The 27371-nt window shown below is 46.8% G+C and overlaps 1 protein-coding gene across 3 annotated transcripts in view; it reads left to right on the top strand.

The window, feature by feature from the left end:
* Positions 1-27371, top strand: part of LOC146808495 (transient receptor potential cation channel subfamily M member 2-like) — a 1799999-nt gene that overhangs the window by 463944 nt on the left and 1308684 nt on the right. For all 3 annotated transcript variants that reach the window (XM_085623580.1, XM_085623581.1, XM_085623582.1), the window contains one exon: positions 2370-2561. In XM_085623580.1, coding sequence (XP_085479706.1) covers positions 2370-2561 — 192 coding nt within the window. The remainder of the gene's footprint in view (positions 1-2369; positions 2562-27371) is intronic.

Consider the following 27371-nt stretch of genomic DNA (forward strand, 5'->3'; position numbering starts at 1 on the left):
GCGTTCACCAGTGGTTTCACCCAGAACTTCGCTGCTGTACTTCATTCTCTTCTCCCTGCTGCTTGTCATCCTGCGCTCCCCTGCTGTACATCACTGTGTGCTCCCCTGTTAAATACCGCTCTGTGTTCCCCTGCTGTGCACCATACTGTGCTCACCTGCTGCACTGCATCATGTGCTCCCCTGTTGCACTGCACTATGTGCTCCCCTGCTGCTCTGCACCCGGTGCTCCTCTCCTGCTCTGCACACTGTGCTCCCCTCTGTTTTTCACCCTGTGCTTCCCTGCTGCACTTCATCCTCTTCTCCCTGCTATACCTCACCCTTTGCTCCCCTTTTGATGCACTCTGATCCCCCTGCTGCATGCCATCCTGTGCTCCCCTGCTGTGGACCTCTCTGTGCTCACCTGCTGCATGTCACCCTGGGCTCCCCTCCTGCATGTCACCCTGTGCTCCCCTCCTGCATGTCACCCTGGGCTCCCCTCCTGCATGTCACCCTGTTCTCCCCTCCTGCACGTCACCCTGGGCTCCCCTCCTGCATGTCACCCTGGGCTCCCATCCTGCATGTCACCCTGGACTCCCCTCCTTCATGTCACCCTGTGCTCCCCTCCTGCACATCATCCTGGACTCCCCTCCTGCATGTCACCCTGTTCTCCCCTCCTGCACGTCATCCTGGGCCCCCCTCCTGCATATCACCCTGGGCTCCCCTCCTGCATGTCACCCTGTGCTCCACTCCTGCACATCACCCTGTAGTCCCCTGCTGCACGTCACCCTGCCTGTCAACCTTTATATTGTGCTTCTTGCTGCATATGATCTTGTGCTCCCTGCGGCGCTGCACCCTGCTCTCACTGCTGCACTTCATTCCGTAGCCCTTGGCGTACATGACCCTAAGCTCAGTAGATGCACATCTCCCTCTGGCCAACGCGATGGTAAGAGAAAGGTGCTGTGTGAATGGAGAATATTATTTGTTGTAGGCCCACATATCCCTGGGGCCCTATTAGAGATAGCCACACTCGTAATCAGTGATCCCCACATTAAATTATATAGTCGCAGACTACTCACATCTTTCCTTGCAGAGATAGACTTAGTAACTGACATGTGGCTGCTGGGTTTCTGCCTCCGTCTCTCACAGGTCTTAAGCCAAATGACTTAGTCCTGAGGAGACCCTTCAAATCAGCCAGGATCGAAAAGTCGACATCTTATCCGCTGGCTCACACTTTTGAATATGATCTTTATGAATATGCAATAATTGAAACATATTTGTCCTAGGCTTTACAGTGTCGTATGTTTATATTTTATGTATTGTCACATTTCACTTGAGCACTACATTGTTTGCACTTTGTATATAATAAGTACACTGATTAGTAGGGAGAATTGTTGATAATACATGTCAACAAAGGTAACCCGTTGTCAGACCCTTCTTTACATTGTGCTGTAATTGAGAAATATTATCTATATTTGATCAGTAACTGTATTTAATGCACGGATCTCTGATTACAAGTGTGATTCCCTCCCTCTTAATGATGCCAATGGCATTTTGTACTCATATAATACTTACCCCTGTTGTGTTGGGCATAGAAGTTAGTCCTTGTTAGTATTTACACTATTACAGATAGGGCACACTTTCTCAGTTTGTACCACAATGCATCCTAAAATAGGTGCGCTGAGTGCACACAGAGGAAGTGCACCCTATTACATGGAATGTGCGGCACCTAGGGAAGCCGCACACTAATGCTACCCTGGGGGCAGAGCATTCCAGTGAAAAACAGAGCAGCTTTGGAGCATCCACCCCCTTCTTCACAGTGCAGGCAGTAGTGCCCCTCTTGACAGCTTATTTGCATCTGCACCCACATTTACAATGTAGCGCAGGCGCAGAGGCAAAGGGGTCCCTCATTTACATGGTGCCATGCCCCCAAGCAAATGAGGAAACACCCTCTGTTGATAGCGCTGGCGTTATATATGCACCAGCAGTATCTGCATTACAGATTGGGCCGCAAAAGCTTCTACTGCCCTTTCTGTAATGCCAAAGTACACTGGGGTGTGCAAAGCAGGTGCATATGCCCAATTTGAACTTTGTATAGTACGGCCCTGGTGTGTTCTGAAGCTCACTCTTTGTGGTTTGATCTTGCTGTAGATGTTTCTAGATAGGGATGGATTGAGAAGGCTGGTCATAGCCTGGAAGAGCTGGGATTGTAGCAGAAGGGAACAGGAGTACAGCCAGGCAATTGTGCCACTATTTCATGGAAAGACTGGGATGTCTGAGGAAATTAGGAATTCTTCCACTGCTGTTTGGTAATAATTGGCATTGGAGTAAGTGCCAAAACTATGTCTGTTGCAGTGCCTCACTTCCTAAAAGCCACTTTTGCTTCTTTTCAGACTATTTACAGCTCCATGATTACAAACACGCCATGTGTATTTGTGGCGGTCTCGGGAGACTTTACGGACATCATAGCTCAGGTGGCTGAGATGGACCCTTCAGAAATCACAGTCACCTCGATGAAGAAGAAGATGACAAATCTTTTTCAGGGTACCATTGGCGAAAAGCAGATTAATGAGTGGCCTGAGAAGGTGAGAACCCCGCATCTCTGCAGCTGAATGATCATTAAGTCCATCACACAAAGTGCGACCATTCCAGAGGCTGATAGTGTGGTTTAGTAGCCAAGAGCTGAATTATCAGCATTGTTCCATCATTCAAAGAGCATCCCGCCCAGAAATTATGCTTGCTTTACTTCTGCCATCCAGTGTGAGGCCTGGTACACAGCTAGAAGCACAGTTTCACTGCTATTTAAGAAGAGGCAGAGTCCAGAGCTGGACACATACGTTAGTTCTGTTACTTAAGATGAGCCACTGCCCAGAGCTGGACAGGTAGTTTAGTCCAGTCATTCAAGGGGTAGCCTAGCTTAAAGATGGATGTGCACTCCAGTCCAATCAGTCAACGTGGGATTCAGGCATTCACAGGACAAGTGTTATGTTCCATCACTCAAGGAGAGATCCAGTCTTTAGCAGGTTAAGTGCTTGTGTTCCATAACTCAAAGTGAGATCCAGACTTTAGCAGGTTAAGTGCTTTTGTTACATCACTCAAGGTGAGATTCATCCCAGAGCTTGATGCGCTTGAATTCCAAAGATCAAGTACAAAACTGGATGCTCACTCTTGAATTCAGTCATTCAAGAGTTGTGTGAGCCTGAGCCTGGTGATATATATTGGCAGATTCCTAAATCTATCTATCTATCTATCTATCTATCTATCTATCTATCTATCTATCTATCTATCTATCTATCTATCTATCTATCTATCTATCTATCCATATATCTATCTATCCTGAAAAAAGCCGAGGGTTACAAGGACTTTGGGTAGGCTGAGATTTCACTCATAAAAAACCAGTGAAATTCAACAGTAATACTTACCTGAGCTGACTATAACTTAATGCCCCACAATGCACTGCTTATGACATATTACATCACTCATGACATGGTCAGTGACATCACTGATGACAAAACAGGTGACATCTCAAATTATATCACTGATGACATCATCAAGTGAGTGTAAGTGTTTTCAAGAGTGTTTGGGTGATGAACATATATACTAACCTACAATAAAAGTCAAATTAGTATTCTAGGTGCACTACCAATGAGTCATACTACTTCGAACATATATTATGTAAGTGACTCTTTGACTGTATGTATCCTTGTGTGTATGGGTGTGTAAGTGGCAGTAGGGGTGTATAGGTGGGTGTGTGAGTAACTGTGTGGGTGAGTTACATGCTGTGTAAGTGGTGGTATTGGTCAGTAAGTGGGTGTGTCAGTGGTTGTATGAGTCAGTGAGTGGCAGTGTGAAAGATGGGTAAGTGGATGTGTAGTGACTGTATGGGTGAGTGAGTGGGTGTCTGAATGACTGCGTGAGGGACTCAGTGTGTAAGTGGCTTTTTCAGTGAATGAGTGGCTGTTTAATTGGGTGTTTGGTTAAGTAAGTTGGTGTGTGAGTGGCTGTATTGGTATGTGAGCTGATGTGTGAGTGCTTGTATGGATGTGTGAATGGGCATGTGAGTGGCGGTAATGGTCAGTAAGTGGGTGTGTCAGTGGTTGTATGAGTGATTGAGTGGCAGTGGGAATGAAGGTTACGTGGATGTGTAGTGACTGTATGGGTGAGTGAGTGGGTGTCTGAATGACTGTATGAGTGAGGGACTCAGTGTGTAAATGACTGTCAGTGAATGAGTGACTGTTTAATTTGGTGTTTGGTTAAGTAAGTTGGTGTGTGAGTGGCTGTATTGGTATGTGAGCTGATGTGTGAGTGCTTGTATGGATGCGTGAATGGGCATGTAAGTGGGTGTGTGAGTGAGTGTGTGGCAGAGTTGAGAGGCTGTATGGGTGAGTGAGTAAGTGTGTGAGTAACTAGGTAAATAAGAGTAGCTCTATGGGTAATTGAATGATTGTGTGAGTGGTGCAATGAGTAAGTGAATGGGTGTATGCCTGCATCTATGGGGGAGTTGTGTGTATATGAGTACTGATATGTCACTGTGAATGGGTATGTGAGTGGTTGTGTGGTTGTGTCAGTGGCTGTACAAGAGGTTCTATGGGTAGTGAGTGGGTTTGTGAGTGGTTCTGTGGATGATGTCATCAGTGATGTAATTTGAGGTGTCATCAGTGATGTCATTGACTATGTCATTAATGAAGTTATATGTGAGGTAATAAGCAGTTAATTGCGGTGCCATAAGTTATGGTTAGCTCAGGTAACTATAACTGCTGGATTTCACTGGTTTAGTATGAGTGAAATCTCAGCCTACTTTATAGCGTCCTTGTAACACTTGTTTTTTTCAGTGAATTTCTAAGGTTTTTTTAATTCTATTTCCTAACTATGACATCCCATAACCTTGTACCGTGAATTTCTAAGATTTTTCAAATTCTATTTCCTAACTATAATGTCCCTGTAACCTTTGGTTATTTAAGTGAATGTCAATGGCCATTTAACCAGTAGTCGCATTTGCAGAGTGGTGGAGAAAGGGGGTGGTACCTCCAACTAGCTCTCAGGAATTTCGCTGTAAGGAACTTACTGGATGTAACAGGATGGCTTGTTGGCCCCCAGGTCCCTCAGCAGACAAGGGGATTTCATCCTGCAAGCAGAAAAGTTCCACGAGGCGTGTTTTCAGAGCAATCATGCTCTGTGGGACTCACTGGAGGTAACAGGAGGGGTATTTGGGCCCCAAGGCTCCTCTGGAACCAAGAGGACTTTATCTCCCAACCATCAGTGCACCAGATGGCGTATTTACAGAGAGGTGGTGAAAGGGGGCATGACCTTCGTCGAAAACCTCTCAGCAATTTTGTTTTGTGGTACTTACTGGAGTTAGCACAAGAGCTTGATGGCCCCCAAGAGTCCTCTGGTGCCAGGAGGCACTCTACAGAATGATGGTAAAGGGGTGTTGCCTCTGGTGATTTGCCATAGGTTTTTGTCCCAGGAGGCCAGCATTTAAAAGAATATATATATATACACCACACAGAGGCCCAATACTGGATTTGCAGGCACTTTATTCACTGGCACAGCAGCGCAAAAGGTTCCCGATGTCCTTACGCGTTTCGGCGTTGTATTGCCTTGATCACAGGTGGGGGACATTAATTGCAAGTGCGTTTCTGCGCGCCTTTTAAACTTAAGGAATCACATGACTTGACATTAAAAATACAGTTCCCAGGGTGCATTTCACTGGTAATACGAATATGTTTCCCAGAGTCTTAGTGAGTCCGAGTTCTTTTACAATTAAATTCATTTTCCTTGTTCAGTTCAAGCACCCAAAATTAAAGTGGCTAAAGTTTACTCACGCCGTCATGTTATTTTGCTGATTAATGGCATGTGCTCAGATTTCATAACTGCCTCGTGAACAAAGCCCCAGCTCCAGCACGATCAGAGTGAAAGGTCATCCCACTCCGAATCCCTTCCTCAGCCAACTCCTTTTCGCTGAAGTAGCGTTATCCTGCTTTGGCTTGAAATGGCGAGTGGGTCATGCTCCCATGAAAATCCAACAAACAGCCTCCGAGCATGGAGCCTCCGACCCTACAGGGTGGCCTCTCACAACGGGCACGGAGCAGCCCGTCAAATAATCCATTACACACCACACAGAGGCCCAATACTGGATTTGCAGGCACTTTATTCACTGGCACAGCAGCGCAAAAGGTTTCCCATGTCCTTACGCGTTTCGGCGTTGTATTGCCTTGATCACAGGTGGGGGTCATTAATTGCAAGTGCGTTTCTGCGCGCCTTTTAAACTTAAGGAATCACATGACTTGACATTAAAAATACAGTTCCCAGGGTGCATTTCACTGGTAATACGAATATGTTTGGTCTGCTGTCAATCTGTTCAGTAGTTCCTGAGAAAATCAAAAGTAAAATCATATATATATGTGGGCGGAGTCTAACCACACATCTCATCCTGAGATCTGATTGGCTGTCAGCACTTCATCCAAGAAGTGTTGGCAGCCATCTTGGGACCAATATACATGATAGCACCTCATTAAAAAGCATTGCAGTTAATAGAAGGTTTTAAGACTTTAGTTACATTATAAATCATTTGTTGATGGTACCATACTCATTTTAGGAATTGTGGTATGTTCTAAGGTGATTTCACCATGTGAAAAAGCCTTCTGCTGGGATATCATGATTGAGAGAAAAATATTTTCTCATGCTTTTCCCACAGAGGTTTGGAAGGTGATCTATAAGCTAAACTGAGAGCTTATTTTCTGTAAATTCACATTATCTTTCTCAGTCATGTGAGAATGAAGTCTGACATTCTCAGTAAAACATGTACATCCAACAAGGGCAGAGACTGTCAGTTGATTCCTTTGTGTTCTACTGCAGCTTCCCAGAGTGTTCCAAAGAACAACTAGAGCGCTAACAGTCCTACTTATGATAAACGTATGGCACACCTGAAGCCATCTTGCTTGGATTAAAGTGGTAACTCTTAAAACATTTAATTTAAAAAGGAACAAAATGAGGGGGTTGATTTTTCCATAACAAGTATGATTAGTGCTGCAGAAAGAAAAACTAGGGTACATTTTGACTTCTGAAATCCTCTTTTATTTCATTAAAAATTTCTGACATGCAGACTGAAACATGCACTTTCAATACCAGCAGCAGTTTTCCCTGGTGAGCAGTAGCTTTACTACAGTGATCTAATGAGCAAAAAGAGTGCTAACATTCTGAATTTATGGCAAATGTGTGACACATCTGAATGCCTTCTTGATGGAATCAAAGTAAAAAACTGAAAGTATTTCCTACTGAGGAGACTGCAGTAAATGAGGAAATTAGGAAACTTCATAACAAATAAGTCTCCCAAGATGGCCACCAGAGACAAAAGAGCCCAAATGTAGCCCAAATATCACCCAGATGTAGCCCAAGTATAGCCCAATGACAGAATGTCCCAGAGTGTTCTTAAAAACAACTAGAGCGCTTACTGTCTTCATTATGACAAAAGTATGGCACACCTGAAGCCATCTTGATTGGAATAAACTGGTAACACTTAAAACATTTAATTTAAAAAGGAACACAATGAGGGGGTTCATTTTGCCATAGAAATTATGATTAATGCTGAAGAAAGAAAATGAGGGCACATTTTGAGTGACTTCTCAAATCCTCTTCTATTTCATTAAAACATTCTGACATGCAGACTGAAACATGCACTTTTAATACCAGGAGCAGACTTCCATGGTGAACAGTAGTTTTACTACAGTGATCTAATGAGCAACTAGAATGCTAACTTTCAGAATTTATGGCAAATGTGTGACATATCTGAATACCTTCATGATGGAATCAAAGTAAAAAACTGAAAGCATTTCCTACTGAGGAGACTGCAGTACATGAGGAAATTAGGAAACTTCATAACAAATAAATCTCCCAAGATGGCCACCGGAGACAAAAGGGCCCAAATGTAGCCCAAAATCACCCAGATATAGCCCAAATATAGCCCAATGACAGAAGTGTGCAAAACACTTATTATTTTGTGTTTTTGCAGTGTTATATAGTGCAGACTTGTCAGGTATTGGAGTGCTTTACATGAGCATTGGTTACATCACACAAGAACAAATTCATTTTGGTTGTAGACATGGGGAGACTAAGTGATCTGACCAGAATCACAGAATGTCGAGCTGAAGCAGAAACTCCAACCTGGCTCCCCAGTTGCAAAGTCTGCAGTTCTGGAAGATACACCACTTCCTCTCCCCTAAGTGCAACATTTAATCAAGTGGTCAACTGGATAAAAAAACATAAAGATAACAAATAATTTAAAAGTGCTTTGTCGCTATTTGAAAACTCAGAAAGTATGTCCTTAATTTAGTCTTTTAGAGCACTAACCATAATTTTGATGCCAATAAGACCCTCTCATATATGTAATTTCTAAAGGAAATGCTCTAGGTATTACAGTTTTGATTTGATTACATCAAGATGACGTCAGGCGTTCCACACTTATGTAATAAATATAGAATGTTAGCAATCTAGTTGTTCATTAGGATACTGTTGAGAGGCAGAGGCCAGGGGCACGGACTCTGAAAATTGAAGGCAGGTAGGAGGGTGCAAAGGCAACAATTTAACCACACTGAGCAGGCAGGAGGGGCCGTGGCAGCACAACAGACTATGGAGGGCAGGGGCAACAAACCAACAATACAGGGCTTGCAAGAGAGGCTGTGGCAATGTAATAGACCATTGTGGGCAGAAGGAAGAGGCAATAGTAGTACAACCATACATGCCAACAGACCCGATTCAGCCAGGAAACGTCCAATGTTTTTAAGCTCAAATGGGCTTTATTTGATCTGTCTCCTGTCTACAATCTCCTCTTTTTCAATGTAACTCAAAGGGGAAAATCAATACCCCAGTTCTTTTTCAAAATCTCCCTCTTACCAAGTTCAAAATGTTCACAAGTATGGTACATTGGATCATGGAAGGAAATGGGGTAGGGCCATGGACTTGGATAACAGAGGACAGGAGGGACATGAAGAGGTGCACCAAACTGACCCTGCAGGGCAGGCATCAGGGTTTGCAGCAGCACAATACACCACACAGGGCATGCGGGACGGGAGTGCAGCACAACAATCCATAGAAAGCAAGAGGGAGGGGACAGGACCATGCACATGGACAACAGAGAACAGAGGGGCAAGAGGCAATGGTAGCTAGCTGACCATAATGAACAGACAGGAGAGAAAGCTGCAGCATAACAGACCATAAAGAGCAGGAGGGACGGATCAGGGGCATTACAATGGAACAGACAAGCCAGGAGGGAGGGAGTAGGGGTCTGCACATGTAAACAGAGGGCTGGGGGCAAGGGGGCAGGGCAGGAGCAGCAAGATAGCCATGGAGGTCAGGCAGGATGGGCTCTAGAAGCAAGACACACCATGAAGAGCAACAGTGAGACTGTGATGGCATACACACAGACCATGGAGGGAAGGTGGGAGGGGGTCAGGGGCAGCTAACTGACCACACAGGGAAGGTGGGAGGGGCCATGGCAGCACAGAAGACCATGCATGGCAAGTGGGAGGGTTAGTGGCAGCACAATGGCTATGATGGGCAAGAAGGAGGGTGCAGGGGCATGCACAAAGGACGATGGAGGATAGAAGGGAGGGTCAGGACCTGTGCACAGACAAGAAAGTTCAGGGGAAGGGGCCTCACAACAGACCGCACGGGGCAGGCAGGAGGAGCAGTTGCAGCATAACAGACCAGGGAGGGCAGAAGGGTGTGGCAGTACAATGGACCATGTAGGACAGGAGGAAGAGGATAGGGGCATGGCATGTGGACAGGCAGGGTGGAGGTGGCAGGGACAGGTTACAGTCATCTGACAATGCTAGGCAGGTGGGAGGGGAGTGGCAGCTCAACAGAACACTCAGAGTAGATAGGAGTGGCAGGTCCATGGAACATGGTGGGCAAAAAGGATGGAGCAGGGGCATGCACAAAGACATCGGAGGGCAGGGGGAAGGAGAATAGGGGCAGCAAGCTAAGCACAGAGTTTAAGCAGGAGGTCAATGATGGGGCATAGAATTGGGCAATGGAGGGCAGGAGGAGGGGACTGGTACATCATACTAAATTGAGGGCAGTGGCAGCACATCAGACCATGCACGGCAGGAGGGAGGAGGCTAGTCCATGGATTCACACAACAGAGGATAGGGAGGAGGGGGATGGGGCAGCAAGCTAACTGTTCAGAGAAAGCGGGTATTAGGAACGTTATTGTTTTTAAAACGTGTGTCTGTGCGAACTAGTTAAAATATGAACAGGTATGCAGCATAATCTCACTTTTATTCAGGAAGAAGAGGACGTTTGTGACTGTGACTCCGGGCTCACTTGGCAGAAACACCCCCTGACCCTCCACCCCCTATCGCAAAATGTAAAGCCCGTGAAAAGGGTAGGTGAACACAGTGTTATATAGAACATAGTCCTGAGAGCACGATTGAAAATGAAAACTAGATATAGTGTATGGTATAAACTATGCACCAAAAAGTGTGATATAAGATGAACCGGGCGTGAAATATAATACGCAATACATTGTGCGCAATGACAGATTCATTGGAGAGCGCGAGATAGCACAGGCACTAGCGCGTGCTATGCGATGTGCGCCTTGGAGTGTAATATGCACAGGGCAGTGTTGTGTAACCTAACTAGTCTCTAAAGTTGTAATATAAAATATGTGCTGGGGAGTGTAACGTTGCATATGCACTGTGACAAAGATATGGATCCCAGATTGTAATATGTATGGCATAGCACTGTGCGTTATAACATAGGCATCGAGGAAGGCACGTTAGATGGGGCAATATAACCCGTGCGAAGACAAGTGTGGCATGACATATTCACGGGGTGGTGTTACAGTGCACATGGGCTAGAGAGTGTCATAGCATATGCACTAGCTGGTGGAATACAACACAGAGGTGTGTGGCACTCGGCAGGCAATGGTGGGTGTAACACAGCATTGGGCTCTGCCAGGAGCGCGCTGTGACTCTCAAGTGATGTTCGTCCCCTTTCCAGAGAGTAAAATAAAAAGTATTACACATCCGGCAGTGGATGTGTGTTTTATTAACCGTGAGGGGGGTTTCTTACATAGGTTTGGTCGAATTTTTGTCGAATCCCCTTTGAATGGCTTGGTGTGCATGTGTATTAAATGTGCCCGTCAATAGCTACCCATGTTTGTATAAATAAACGACAAGGGTGTCTACCGGGATTAGGCACGGTAGGGCATCAGACATGTCAGAGCTTCACTAGTGGTGTAAATACATTCCACGTGGATTCATTGTATGCATAGTCGCCTTTTAATGAATATCACTCAAATCGTCATGGTGATAGGTACGTACGGTTTGTCCAGCATGTCCTAGGTGTGTCTATAAATATATATTTTTAAAAAATAATAAAAAACAGTGGCCGGCCCTTGGGATTGGGGTCAAAAAAATATAATTAGGAGACAGGCCCTGGGGGATGGGGTCATCAGGGCCAATAAATTAGAATAAGAAGGGGAACCACACAGCCCCCCTTCTTAAAAAATTAAAATAAATAAAAGACTGGCATCGTGCCGGAGGCCACGCCCCCTCCTTGCAGCACTCTGCAAACGCGCCCCCTGGCGAGTTGTAAGTTGGGGAATTAATTCCTCTTCAATACTGAGGGTCCCTGAGGGCCAAGTAGCCCAACAGGCATCTCCAGTATGCGCCAGGGAGCTGCGCTGCAGACAGGTGTTCTGAGGCCAAGCCCCTTTTTACACCTCTCTGCAACGCAGCTCTGTGGCCCTTACTGGTGGTACCTAGTGGTCTAGTTTGACCCTAGGGACCCTTAGGATTCAAGGGGACTTAATCTCTCAACTTAGAACAGCCACAGGGCGCGTTTACACAGTGGTGAAGGGAGGGGACGGGACCTGAGGTGACATGTGCAAACACGCACTATGGCACGTTTTAAATTGGGGATATAATTTCCCTTCAATACTGAGGGCACCTGGGGGCTAACTAGCCCACCAAGTGCTTCCAGTAAGCGCCACTGAGCTGCATTGCAGAGAGGTGGTCCAGGCTGTGCCACTTTTTACACCTCTCTGCAACGCAGCTCTCTGGCACTTACTGGAGGTACCTAGTGGGCTAGTTGGACCCTAGGGACCCTCAGGATTCAAATGAACTTAATCTCCCAACTAAAAACGGACACAGGGCGTGTTTACACAGTGGTGAAGGGAGGGGACGGGGCCTGAGTTAACGTGTGCAAAAACGCCCTGTGGCCTGTTTTAAGAGGTAGTTTTAATCCCCCTGCCCTATTATATATACCACCAGTATCCGTCTGAAAAAGTTGAGGGTACAGGATGATTTTGCAACAAGGCTTCTTTCTGCTCTTCTTTTTGTTCTTTCTGCACGTTATCCTTCTTCCTGCACTTTTCTTCGTCTTTGAGGACTTCTGTTGCTTCTTTCTGCACTTCTTTTTTTTCTTTCTGTGCATTTTTTCTTCTTTCTTCACATGTCCTATCTCTGTAGGCATAGTTAGAAATTAGCATTTAAAAAACCTTTGAAATTCACAGAAAAAACCATAGGTTTCAGGCACGTTATAGTTAGGAATTAGCATTTAAAAAACCTCAGAAATTCACTGAAAAAACCATAGGTTTCAGGGGTGTTATAGTTAGCTGGACTTTTCACTTGTACAAAACCATTGAAATTCCCCCGTTATAGTTAGTTCAGCTAACTATAACTCGCACGCCCGCAATGCACTGCTGATGACGTCACATATTACATCACTCATGACATGGTCAGTGACATCACTCATGACATCACTGATGACATCATCCAGTGAATGTCTGTTTTTCTGGAAATTAAATATGTTTTATAAATGTATATCTCAAGGTCGATGGAAGAATAAATGGGTATATAAGTGTCTAAATGGATGGTACTCACACACCTACTCACTTACCCATTCAGTCAATCACACAGCCGCTTGCTCACCTATAGTTACACACACACTAACTCACTCATACAGATAATAACATGTACTCATTCACCTATAGAGTCACTGGCACACACTCACTCATACAGCCACTCTCACATTCACTGACTCACTCCTACAGTCACTCACATGCCCCATCAATCACCATATCTAGTTTTAAAGATATTAAAGGAAATGTATATATTCATATCTGGGCAGAGCCTAAGCACAGATCTCATGGTGGGATCCAATTGTCTGCCAACACTTCAACCAGGAAGTGCTGGCAGCCATCTTGGACCAATACACATGACAGCACCCACTGAAATGCATTCCAGTGAATGGCAGGTTTTGAGGATCACAAAAAAGAGAGCGTATAAAGGGTGAAAACAGATTTTAGTTACAATATAAATCATCAGTTGATGGTACCATACTAATTTTAGTTGGTAATTTTACCCTGTAAAAAATTCTTCTGCTGGGATTTCATGACTCATGTTTGAAAGGTAATTGTTTCTCACAATTGTCTCATAGAGGATATGGCAGTTACTCCAGAAGCTAAATGTAGAGCATGTTTTCAGTACATTCACAGTATCTGTTTCAGCCATATGAGAATGGAGTCTGACATTCTCAGTAAAACATGTACTTCCAACAGAGCAGCCTGGAGTGTTGCTAGATTTTTAAAGCACTCTCTACCCAAAGCCAAACCAAAAGGTTGCCCAAATATAGCCCAATATTCTTACTCTAAGGAAGGAGGGGCAGGGACAGCGTCAAACAGTCTGAAAATGGGGATTTACAAATTTTTAACTATCCTCCCAAATCAATATTTTCTCGCATGACTCTTCTTGTTGAATGGGCACTAAACATGGCAATATCAATACGGTGAAGCGTACACCTGTAGGAGGAAACTGTCTAGAGGTAATATCCAAAGCTCTAAGATCTGAAAGACGTTTAATAGAAATAAGGCACAATAACATGGTAGGTTTTGCAGATTACATTTTAAGAGACAGAGCATCAATAACCAGCCATGATAAATACAACTCCACTTATTGTATTGTAATTTGGAACAGAAGGATTAGAAAACGTTACTCTCTTCAACAGGTGGCACATAAACAGGTGTTCTCCTACTGATTTTCCATTGGCATAAGGATGGTTGATGGAAATGGCAGATCTATAAAGGTTTATGTTACACTATGTTTTGCCATTGCTGACTTCAGCTGCGAGAAAGTTTAAATTATAAACTTTATCTGCTGAAAAGGGATGGATGTGTTTTCCCATGCACCAGCTTGACCAAAGAGCCCAGGCTGTTCCTGTAGCGCAGGATTTGTCAATATATTGCAAAGTTCTGGCAAAATGATATTTTCCATGCTGAGAGAGTCGGAATTACCTAAAACTACAGGGTGTAGGTTGCCTAAAGGGTCTAGAAGAAGGGACGTAAAAGATGGAAGAAGGACGGGCAAGTCTATGGACAGTTCTAGAAGAGACAGGAACCAAACTTGAAACTGCCAAAGGGGAGTTACTACGACCAGCGTTGCTTTCTGGAGTCCAACCTGAACTAATACTCTGGGTATCATGATGAAAGGAAGAAAAGATTAATTCACTAACTGGGACCAGTACTCTATAAAGGCATCTGAGGCTAACGCTAAGGAATTTGGACGCCAACTGAAGAAGAGAGGAAATTGATGATTGGGTCTGGAAGCAAAAAAGATCCATGTGAAACATACCCCACTTGTGAAGTAAGGATCTGAAAACTGAAAGATGAAGTTACCAATCACTTGCATCTCAGAGATAACGGAAATGCCAGTCTGCTACTGAGTTTTGGGCTCCTGGTAAGTACTCCACCTGTAAGGAGATTTTGTTGAGAAGGCAAAATTCCCAGAGCCTTTCTGCTAGGTCAGCTAAGGGTCTGGGCTTTGTGTCTCCTAAATGATTGATGTATCTGACAGCAGATGTTTTGTTCATGCAAATAAGGATGGAACAAGAACTCCTGTTTTTTGCAAGGCTTTTGATCTCAGAGGAGCCTGCATAAGCATCTCCAAACCATTGATGTGCAATCTGGACTCCTCCTCCAGTCGAGATTTGAAACCCAACTGGTCAGGCTTGCGTCTGATTCTAACACAAGATATGGGGCTGATGCAAAAATTGTCCTGCCGTTCCAGGCATCCAAATGGTTGCTCCACCATTGAAGCTCTAAATGGGACTTGGCATCCAGACTCACAGAAACGTATGCTAGGACTCTGCAAACTGACAGATCTTTAGTCTTTGGAGGACACGATAATGCAGAGGGCCTAAAAATATAGCCTTAATCTCTTCCATGCTCATGACGTCTCCCGGCTGTCATGAGTCACGATGGGCGTGTGCGGACGACGGCCGGGAGACGTCATGACCACGCCCGCGATTGGAATGTCAGCACTGCGGTAGCGCTGCGGCGGAATTTGCGCCGCAGCGAAGAGGTTAATAGAAGAGGAAAGAATACCCACTATTCTGGCCAATGTTTTGAGAGAAATTAAAGATTTACGAAGAGTTTAAATAATCTCTGATTTTATGGATTTTATTTTTGCAGAAAGAAGGTGAAGTGTGGTGGAAGAAGAATTTAATAAGAAACCTAAACATTAAATTTGTTGTGATGGAATTAGCATTGACCAGAAAACCTAGGTTTGAGAGAAGAGGACACATAATTTGAGTTTGTGACTGTAGACTGCGAATGCATTGGGCCCTAAGTAGGATGTCATCTAGGTATGTTATCAACTTGATTCCCTGAGAAAAAGCTACTACTGGTTTCATCAGTTTGGTAAAACATTAAGGGGCTGAGGCGAGACTGAAAGGGAGAGAGAAAAAAGGATAGGTGTGATTCTGCCAATTAAACTTAAGAAACTTTCAGTAATCTAGAAAAATGCTAAGTAACTGTGCCTCTTTTACTGCGAGTTTTGCTTCTCGTAAGCAAAAACTATAGGTGCAAAGTGTGTGTTTATGCACCGCTTACAGGTTTTCAAAACACATAAATAAAAGGCACTGTCATTTACAATGCTAATATCTCAAACTCTCACAAAGGCGAGACATTTTGTATTGCAAATGCTTGTTTTTCATGTTGTCCAGTTTCCTAAAGGAAATGAATCTGTGTTAAAAATAATCTTTCTTTTCATAAACATTTCACTGGTCCTAAGGTTCACTGCCTACTCTCCCCGACACATTCTTCCCCATTCACAAAGGGATCCAGAGTGAGCTCCTTTCTCTTTGCGAATCAGTAACTACCCCAACGTAACAGTCTGCAACTGATCAATGGTTTGGACTACATTGGGATAAGAATCATCAATGGTTTGGACTACATCAGGATAAGAATCATAATATCGAAAGGTGGTTATACCACTTCCCTTCCAAATAGCGATTTTTAATTCCTATACCAACTTGGAAACACTTTCCCTACTCGATAAACCTGTTTAGTTAATACAAAAATGTGTTTTTTTTTTTTTTAAACATATTTTATTGTGCCAATTTGACTATCACAGCGCAGGGCTCTGTACTCCAGAGATGTCTGCCATATTCATCATACATATACCGGCAAGCAAATGACAGATATATATTAAAACATATGGTAAACAAGAAAAAAAAGGGGGGGGGTAAAATCACAATATAAAACAAATGCATATTTGAAAACACTTAGTGTCCTCTCCCTGAACTCCCCCTCCCTCCCCCAACTCCCTTGCCTCCTTGCCGCCTAATTTTGCTCTCCCACTCCCGCCAACCATATATCCCACCCTCATGGCTCGTACCCCCACGTACCCCCTCCGTGGCCACTGGACCCTACTAGCAACTACCCCAACACACAGGTCTTTTCCTCCACCAGCGGCTCTAACCATATTCCTCTATAGTCCGCCCACCTTTTCCAGATCTTGTAATGTTTGCGTGGGCACCCCCTGGCCTCAAAGACGGGCTGCTCCAGTCCCATACAAAAATCTAATCCATTCTTCCACAATGTCATGGACGGGGCTCGTGCAGCCTTCCACTCCCTAGCAATATCTCGCTTGGCCAGCGTAAACCCCAACAACATAAGGTAAAGGCATGCTAGCACCCCCCTCCAAAACCGATCTAATGACGTGCACTGCCATATTGTGTGAAGAAATGTGCCCTCCTCCCTACCACACCGTAGACACTCCGGGGACGCAATCAAACCCGCCCGCCACAAACATGTTCTTGTAAAATATACCCTGTGAAGATATTTAAACTGAACCAGTCGGAGTCTCATGGCTATAGCTGCGCCCCGTGGCGCCGCTAGTGCCTCCCTCCAGTCCTCTTCCTCTAGGGCTCCCACATCTGCCTCCCAATCCCCCTGCAGTTTGCTGTGGGGGACTGTGTGTGACCAGGGATTGATATATCTTGGAAAAATATTTCCCCCCAAGGTCCCCCATAAAGACTTTCGCCTCCAGTTAGCTAAATTCAGGGAGGGACTCTAAACCCACCAGACTAGGTGACAGGGCGTGACAGAGCTGTAGATAACGAAAAAAGTGTGCCCGTGGCATGTGGAACTCCCGCTGTAGATCCTGAAAGGATTTGAGTGTCCTACCTCTCATTACATCTCCCAGTGTTGAAATGCCAATAGCATCCCAGCCCTTGAATCCCTGTAATGCTGCCAATTGGGGCAGACGCCCATTATTCCACAGAGGAGTCTCCCAAGTCAAGGTGTTCCACCATCCCATGTGACGAAACGCCTGCCTCCAGATCTGAAACACTATCTGTGTGACCGGCGGCAGCGCACCTCTCAACGACCTCGAGTATAGGAGCGTGTGTAAGGTGTCACTCCCCATAAGCTGCTGCTCCAGCGCAAATGCCGGGTCTCCCCTCTCCCCATACCACCATTCATTAAGAACTAGCAAGTGCGAAGCCTGGTTGTATGATAAGATATACGAGGTCGCCAGCCCTCCGCAATTTGTGGTTCGTATTGCCACACGTACCCTACCCCCTTCCCACAAAAATTACTCGAGCACCGAATTCACCTGCCTAAACCAGACAGGCGGGATCTGATATGGGTGGTTCTGCAGCTGATAAAGGAGCCTAGGGAGCGCCACCATCTTGAAAATTGCTGATCTTCCGGATAGGGACAGGGGCATACGAGACCAAGATTTAATGTCTGAGCGAACTCGCTCCCACACCGGTGCCACATTCCATTCCCAGGAGATAGTCGGCACATCCGACAGGAATACCTCCAAATACTTCAGGCCCCCCACCGCCACTTGGATCGTGGAAGCCCAGGCACCCACTCTCGTTCGCTGTCCACATCGGTAAGAAAAAACAAGACATCGTCTGCATATAACGCAATCCGGGCGGACAGTCCCGGGGCCCATTCAAATCCCCGGACCTGTGCATCAATGCGCACTGAAGAACCAGAACCTTTTGGGCCTGGCGGCGCAGGGTACACCTTAATCTCCTGGATTCACCTGCTTAGCTACACAGAGACACGGGACACTCTGTCGGCGTTAGAAGATCAGGTTTTATTAGCTGCAGCTAGTTCAGTTATCCCAGAAGTACACAAGGTAGGTTCTCAGGAGACTGCCACTTCACTCTGTGGCGCACAATCCTATATAGCATATAGAAGCATATACATTAACCAAATATACACCCAGAGCATACAAGTAAGAGCCAATAAGGAAAGTTGGAAAACAGGACAGCACCAATAGGAGAGTTTGGAAAACAGTGTCAGATGACTCGAAGTAACCTCTCCTCCAACTATGTTTGTCACACCTCCCAAAATAATTCATTAACGGATTCGTAACTAACTTGCAGGTGGCGAGATACGTTTGTGTGTGTTGGAGGACAGTTGTGAAACGAGAGAATGCTAGCAGAGGACAGTGGAGGCCAGACGACAAGATAAAATCAGAAAAGAATAGTGTGAACCAACAGATAGTTGAGACGGGGATTAGAAAACCAGACGGGGATTAGTGTACTCGGCCAGTCCTAACACCGGCTTTGCAAATAGAGCAGAAAGGTTGTTTTTAACATGAAGCTGTCAAGAATTCCTGTCATGCGAGGGGAGGAAAACGGTAACCAGCGAAAACGGACTACATGTCCCAGGATGCTTAGCGGTTGAGAGGTTATGTAAACAGGAGAGCTGTTACATAACTCAATGAAAACACGCCCTTATGTAAACAGGAGAGCTGTTACATAACTCAAGGAAAACACGCCCTTATGTAAACAGGAGAGCTGTTACATAACTCAAGGAAAACACGCCCTTATGTAAACAGGAGAGCTGTTACATAACTCAAGGAAAACACGCCCTTGTGTAAACAGGAGAGCTGTTACATAACTCAAGGAAAACACGCCCTATAAAGGGAGGAACCGGGAGGTACAACGCTGTCGGATATTGTGTTTACACCGACGTACCTGCTTAGTGAAGAGCAGTGTTCCGGAGTGGTGCTCCAGTAAGGCAAGAACGGAGGTAGGTCGAGTCGTTACTCCCTGGGCCGTGTCTTGCCCCATCGTCACCTGTGAAGGACCCGGAAGCTCTACCGGATAACCATTGAGCTTCGCTTTTTGACTCGGCTGAGTCAAAGCGCAGTGGCGCTTTTGCTGGTTGGAGTCGTAACTCCCAGCCCGACCAGAGATACAGGGACTGCCAGCTGTAACGCACACCAGGAGGTGTTTGCCGCGTTACAGACTCGGAAGTCCACAGGATCGATCGAGCGGCTGCTCTCGGTTCAGTCTTCTTTGCTTGTGATTGGGGTATCGGTGACGCATCACCAGGAGGTGACTCCGCGTCCCGGTGCAGTCTGAGGAAGAGGTTGAGCGGCTGCTCCCTTCAGGTAGAGACCCCGGCTGGGTGTTTCCCTGACTCCTCGATTCTCCCCAACACTCTTCGTGCCCCTCGCAGCCTACCGATTGGCATTGTCGGCCATTTCATTTCTGCCCTCTGTTGGCATACGCCGGGATCGGCGTATATGCAGAGGACGGTTAGGACCATCCGTGCTGTGGGCTGGTAACGTACTTAGCCTGGAGGATTCCAGTGACTATAACCTTTGTTTATTCCTTGTATTATTTTTGCCTTCATTAAAATAACTAAACCTTCACAAGTGGTTGCGTTCTCATTATCGTGTCTGTTAAACGATCCTGAGACGTTCAGGTCGTTACAAAATATCCGACCTTAATAACACTAACTGTCTCCCGGTCGATAACAGACATGGCAACACTTGATGATGTGCTGGCTGCTTTAGCGACCGTGCAAATTGAATTGGCTGCCTCCAGGCAAGAAACAGCCGATGTAAAAGCCAGACTGGATGCTATCCAATTGGACCCGCTCACGCCCAGCACCTCCCTCACGAACCAGACCCCTGCGGTAGTAGTGGAAATGCCGGTAGCCGTCCCCTTGGCAACACCAGAGAGGTACAGTGGGGATCCTAACACAGTGCAGGTATTCCTCACACAAGTGGCGCTACATTTATCGTGCAAACCAAGGGCGTTCCCCACGAGTCAGGCTCGTGTGGCTTTCCTTATATCCTATTTGGCTGGAAACGCGGCACAATGGGCCGTACCTCTGGTGAGCAGGGACGACCCCATCTTATGTGATTGGGGTGCTTTTCGCGAGGAATTCCTGAAAGTCTTCGACAGAAGGGCTGACTCGTACACGGCGGACCGTGAAATGCTTGAGTTGAGACAGGGATCCAACGACCTGGTGCAGTATCTCAACGCGTTCCGAAGGCTGGTTGCGGAAACCAAGTGGCCTGTTGCTAAACAGACGGCGCTCTTCCATCACGGGCTGTGCGATGATCTCAAGGACGCCGTGGCTCATATTGACCCACAACCCAAGACATGTGAGGGCCTTATCAACCTGGTATTACGGCTGGAACATAGGCTAAGTGAAAGAAAGGGGGATCATGGGAGAAAAGGAAACTCCCTTCCATCCTATGTGACAGTGGGAAGTCCTGAAACTTCCACCGCATCCAAGGGAGAACCCATGGACATCGGCGCAATACGAGCGAGCCTCACAGCCACGGAGAAAGAGTCACGCCGTAAACAAGGATTGTGCCTATATTGTGGCAAAAAAGGCCACTACGTACGTGAATGCCCTGCCAAACCGAAGACGTCACGTTATCGGGCCAACCGGTCGGTAACAGCCGTGGTGGACGTACCGGCGGAAAACTAGAGGACTCCCAGACCAAAGAAGGGGCATCTCGGAGTCACTCATCCATCCCTTCACATTCCAACTCGGTCACTAAGGGACAACGACACCTGTGTCTCACGGTGCACGTGGGAGTGCATGACCAGTGGATACCCGTTGTGGCCATGGTGGATTCAGGGGCCACTGGCATGTTTATGGACCACAACGAGGCATGCAGGCTAGGGCTAGTGCTTCTTCCCAAAGCTGTACCCGAAGACGTCTATGCTGTAGACGGAAGGCGATTGGTGACGGGGCCCATCGGGCAGCCCACGGGGGTCCTTCCGATGAGATGTGGGAGGAACCATTTGGAACAAATCGATTTTAACATCATCCGAGCGCCCCAATATGGCGTCATATTGGGATTGCCGTGGCTACAGAAACACAACCCCTCTGTGGATTGGCCAACACATCGCATCGAACTGACGTCACCGTATTGCATCCTGCATTGTGGAATAAGAACGGAATCCCTTGACGCAGATGAGAGCGAGAGTCAGACGGTGGCTACAGCGGCAGAAAAAGATGTGGCTCTCCCCCAGGCTTATCACAGTTTTGAGGATGTATTTGATGAGGTGAAGGCGGAAGTGCTACCACCACATAGACAGTTTGACTGCCAGATCGACCTGGTGCCAGGGGCCAGCGTTCCCAGCGGCAGGCTGTATGCCCTGACGGAGCCTGAAAACGTGCATCTCCGGGGGTACCTGGATAAACTCCTCAAGCTAGGATTCATCCGCCCGTCCAAGTCTCCGGCCGCCTCGCCACTCTTCTTCATCCCGAAGGCTAATGGGGAGCTGAGAGCCTGTGTGGACTTTAGGGCATTGAATGCGATAACCGTAAAGAATCGGTACCCCTTGCCTCTCATCAGTGTACTTCTGGAACAGGTCAAGAAAGCTCGTATCTACACCAAGTTGGATTTGAAAGGGGCATACCATCTGGTGCGCATGAGGGACGGAGACGAGTGGAAGACCGCCTTTAAGACCAGGTTCGGCCTTTTTGAGTACCTCGTCATGCCGTTCGGTCTGTGCAACGCCCCGGCAGCCTTTCAGTACTTTTTGAATGAGGTATTCAGAGAGGAGTTGGATATCTACGTGGTCGTATATATCGACGACATCCTCATCTATTCGTCCAGTGTGGAGGAGCACGTACACCACGTCAAAGCTGTGCTCCAAAAGCTGAGGGAAAACATGCTGTTTTGTAAACTCAGCAAGTGTGACTTCCACGTCACATCCGTGGAATTCCTCGGAGTGATGCTGAGTCCAGAGGGACAGGAGATGGCAGAACGAAAGATCAAGGCGGTGAAAGAATGGCCGGTGCCCCAAAGCGTGAAGGACGTCCAAAGTTTCATTGGCTTCGCCAACTTTTACAGGCGGTTTATAGATGGATTTTCAGGATTGGTGGCCCCAATCACACAGCTACTGAGGAAGTCCAAGGAGTTTGTCTGGTCCCCTGAAGCGAACAAAGCCTTTGAGGCCCTGAAAAGCGCCTTTGGTAAGGCGCCGGTGTTGGCTCACCCCGATCCGGATCTCCCCTACGTGGTGGAAGCGGACGCATCGGATGTGGCGCTGGGGGCTATCTTGTCCCAACGCAACCACGACACAGGGGTGCTTCATCCCGTTGCGTACATGTCCCGCAAACTCAACGACGCCGAACGCAACTACCATATTGCGGAGAAGGAGCTTCTCGCAATCAAGGACGCCTTCACCGAATGGAGGCATTGGTTGATGGGGGCAAGACATGTGGTATCGGTGTACACGGACCATCGGAACCTACAGTTCATGACGGCCACAAGACACCTTTCTCCCAGACAGCTGCGGTGGATGATCTTCTTTGCGGGGTTCAACTTCCGCATCACATATCGGCCGGGGACGGAAAACCGGAAGGCGGACGCCCTGTCCCGTCAATCTGCAGTTAAGGAACCATTGCCTGCGACCGAGCATTCCATCATTTCCCCGAGGATGGTATTGGGGGTTATCCAACCGGATACTTTCCTGAGGGGAATAAAGAGAGGGATCAGGTCATTCGCATGGCGGAGGTGGCTCCTCAGTCACAGAGAATGGCAGCTGAAGGACGGGATACCCCTGAAGGGCAGGTGCCTATTGATACCCACGCCTAGGCTAAGGAAACAAGCATTCATCTGGTGCCATGACTCTCCATGCGCAGGTCATTTGGGCTTTGAAAAAACGGTGGCTAGCATGGGACGGCATTTCTGGTGGCCAACCATGAGAGTGGATGTCAGGAGGTGGGGACAGGAGTGTCCTACGTGTGCTACCATGAAGGCCGACCATGGCCGAACCCAAGGGCTCTTACATCCACTTCCGACCCCGGATAGACCATGGGATAGCATATCACTGGACTTCGTGGTGGGCCTACCGGTAGACCAGGGGATGACGGCAATACTGGTGGTGGTGGATTACTTGACAAAAATGGGGCACTTCATCCCCTGCAAGAGAGTCCCTACGGCCGGGGAATTGGCGTCACTACTCCTAAAGAATGTGGTACGACTGCATGGATTACCTGGGGTGATCGTGTCGGACCGGGGGTTGCAGTTAACTGCGCAATTCTGGAAGACTTGGTGCACTGCGCTGCATGTTAGGACCGCCCTGTCCACCAGCTACCACCCTCAAACGGACGGCCAAACCGAGCGCCTGAACCAAACGCTCAAACAGTATCTGCGATGTTTTGTGGACCAGGGCAGGGAAGAATGGGTCGACTTGCTATGGGTTGCAGAGATAGCCTATAACAACGCCACTCACAGCTCCACACAGTCATCTCCGTTCTATAGCAACTATGGCCAACATCCCAGGTTCTTGCCATTTCTACATCCGTTCAGAGAGGACAGGATTCCCGCCACAGCGGACAGGGTGGCACACATAAAAGACACGTTGATGCGCTCAAGGGCTGTCCTAATAGAGGCCAAGAGAAGATACAAGGCTGCGGCAGACAGGAAGAGAAGGCCCGGACCACTGTACCGCACTGGAGACTACGTCTGGATATCCACAAGAAACATGAGGTTTCGAAAGAACAGTGTGTTCCATCCCAAGTACATGGGCCCCTATCGAATTACCAAGTGTATGGGTCCCGTGAACGTGAAGGTGTGCTTGCCCCAGTCATTGTGGATACACCCTGTCTTTCATGTATCATTGCTCAAACCAGCACCCTCCAAGCCGTCTGGGACACCTAGGCCGGTATGCGTGGAGTCGGAGGTGGAGTATGAAGTGTCGGGCATACGGGCGTCCAAATGGCGCAGGGGGAAGCTGTGGTACCTGGTTGCGTGGAAAGGCTATGGCCCGGAGGAGCAGTCATGGGAACCGGCTGAAGGGGTTCATGCTCCGCGCTTGGTCTCCTTGTTCCATCGGCGTTTTCCTGCCAGCGCTGGACCCGTGGGGAGCCGCTGAGAGGGAGGATGTACTGTCAAGAATTCCTGTCATGCGAGGGGAGGAAAACGGTAACCAGCGAAAACGGACTACATCTCCCAGGATGCTTAGCGGTTGAGAGGTTATGTAAACAGGAGAGCTGTTACATAACTCAAGGAAAACACGCCCTTATGTAAACAGGAGAGCTGTTACATAACTCAAGGAAAACACGCCCTTATGTAAACAGGAGAGCTGTTACATAACTCAAGGAAAACACGCCCTTATGTAAACAGGAGAGCTGTTACATAACTCAAGGAAAACACGCCCTTATGTGAACAGGAGAGCTGTTACATAACTCAAGGAAAACACGCCCTATAAAGGGAGGAACCGGGAGGTACAAGGCTGTCGGATATTGTGTTTACACCGACGTACCTGCTTAGTGAAGAGCAGTGTTCCGGAGTGGTGCTCCAGTAAGGCAAGAACGGAGGTAGGTCGAGTCGTTACTCCCTGGGCCGTGTCTTGCCCCATCGTCACCTGTGAAGGACCCGGAAGCTCTACCGGATAACCATTGAGCTTCGCTTTTTGACTCGGCTGATTCAAAGCGCAGTGGCGCTTTTGCTGGTTGGAGTCGTAACTCCCAGCCCGACCAGAGATACAGGGACTGCCAGCTGTAACGCACACCAGGAGGTGTTTGCCGCGTTACAGACTCGGAAGTCCACAGGATCGATCGAGCGGCTGCTCTCGGTTCAGTCTTCTTTGCTTGTGATTGGGGTATCGGTGACGCATCACCAGGAGGTGACTCCGCGTCCCGGTGCAGTCGGAGGAAGAGGTTGAGCGGCTGCTCCCTTCAGGTAGAGACCCCGGCTGGGTGTTTCCCTGACTCCTCGATTCTCCCCAACACTCTTCGTGCCCCTCGCAGCCTACCGATTGGCATTGTCGGCCATTTCATTTCTGCCCTCTGTTGGCATACGCCGGGATCGGCGTATATGCAGAGGACGGTTAGGACCATCCGTGCTGTGGGCTGGTAACGTACTTAGCCTGGAGGATTCCAGTGACTATAACCTTTGTTTATTCCTTGTATTATTTTTGCCTTCATTAAAATAACTAAACCTTCACAAGTGGTTGCGTTCTCATTATCGTGTCTGTTAAACGATCCTGAGACGTTCAGGGCGTTACAGAAGCTGCAGAAAAAGCAGAATAGACTTTGTTCGCCGTGCTGCCTGAGTGATGGCAACACAAAATGGCGGCGGAGCACAAAATGGCGGATCGAATCGATCGCGATCGGAAATCGAAGTTCCTCAGACCCTCCTTTTGCCAGAACTCAGGCAAGATAGACTCATGTTAATCTGAGTCAATGTCGATAGCCATAAGGTCATCGAGCTGTTGCTGTAACATCATTCTTATATTTTCTGTTACTTGTGGTTTGGGTTTAGGGATGCACATAGTAGCACATAGGTCACAGATGGCAGGACCACAGTGCATACAAAGGCAACAGGAGAAAATAATAGTCAAAATGATTCCAAGAAATGTCAACGCTTTCCAACCCCATTTGGACAGTAGTCCCCAAAACCACTCCGTAAAAGACCAATCTCCTTCGTCCTGTTGAATAGACTCAGAGATTATGTGCAACTTGGAGATAGCTTGGTATACTGTCGGAGCGTCATTTGGTATGAAAATACAGCAACTTGACCCGATCAATTTGCACACTCCACCACGATCTGCAAGAACAAAATCTAAGGCAACTCGATTCTGTAAGGTCATCCGCCTGTAGTTCTGCCGTGATATTACTTAAGGCTCCTACAGTGATGTCTATTGTAGTTTCTACGACACGAACCAGTTGCCTTATATTTCTGCTGTTAGCCATTGGACCCCAAAAGGGAAGAAATCCTTTGAGGAAATCTCCTCCCTCTTGTCCTGCTGTGTCCTTCGAATCAATAATCCCTCTGCCGTATCTGTTTCGATGATGATTTGCGGAAGCGGTGTAAGTAGGGGGAAGAAGGAAAGCTATATAGCAAGTACCAGAGAAACCTGTTGGCAACCACGTATAAGCCCTATTATAACAAATGAAATATGTGCCCTGATATGGCACTAGTGGAGGTGAGTTTTGAGAGGAGTAAACATACATGTGGGAACAGCTATTTCTTTGTATAGTGTCAGAAGAGCGATCGTTAATTTGCAGACTGAAGTTTCCCTGATGAGGAATCGTCCAAATTGGTGACGATTTTCTTTGTTTGACCTTATCATTAAGGCTAGTGACGTAATGGGTGACATTCCAGTTTGTATATGCTTTTCTTTCATTAACGGAAATCTTACTATTTTCCATGATTTTAGCCATAGCTACCATTCCCTTAATTAATGAGCTATGACTAAAATCTGGACCACCAATATACATACTAATGGATCGTTTGAACTTGCTTTGGTAGGCATTGGAGAAGATGACAAAATAAGCCCAAGCAGAACCCTCATAAGAAAACGGAAGAACTAAATATGGCATTCCTTTCTCTGTGGTATGTGGCATAAGTCCACACACCCAACAGTCAGTCGTATTGACCACTAACTGGTGTTGGTGTAACAATTGGACAAAGGAATTGTTATAATATTCAGTTCTTCTAATGAGTTCATGTTGAGGAAGGGTATGAAAGAGATGTGGAGAGACAGTAGAAGAAGATGAAGAGGAAGAAGGAGAGACAACTTTTTGCTGCAGAGCATAAATAATCCAACCTATAAACGCCAAAGCAATACACAATAATATAATAATACATAAGGTTATATTAAAACGACTGTACATTAATTTACAGGATTCTTTCTTTATTTCATCCTTTCTTTCTCTTTTCCCTAGTGTAGTTTCCATCTTTCTAATTGCTCACGGCAATCTTCCTCAATCGCTCAATCGCGTTTGTCTGCCGTCCTATGACACTGCAAGTCCTGCAGGCCTATTGCCACTACTCAGGTCGCAATCAAGACTCCTACCGTGACCCTGCAACCGGGAC

Source organism: Triturus cristatus, chromosome 8, assembly GCF_964204655.1.
Source record: "Triturus cristatus chromosome 8, aTriCri1.1, whole genome shotgun sequence".
Taxonomy (NCBI): domain Eukaryota; kingdom Metazoa; phylum Chordata; class Amphibia; order Caudata; family Salamandridae; genus Triturus; species Triturus cristatus.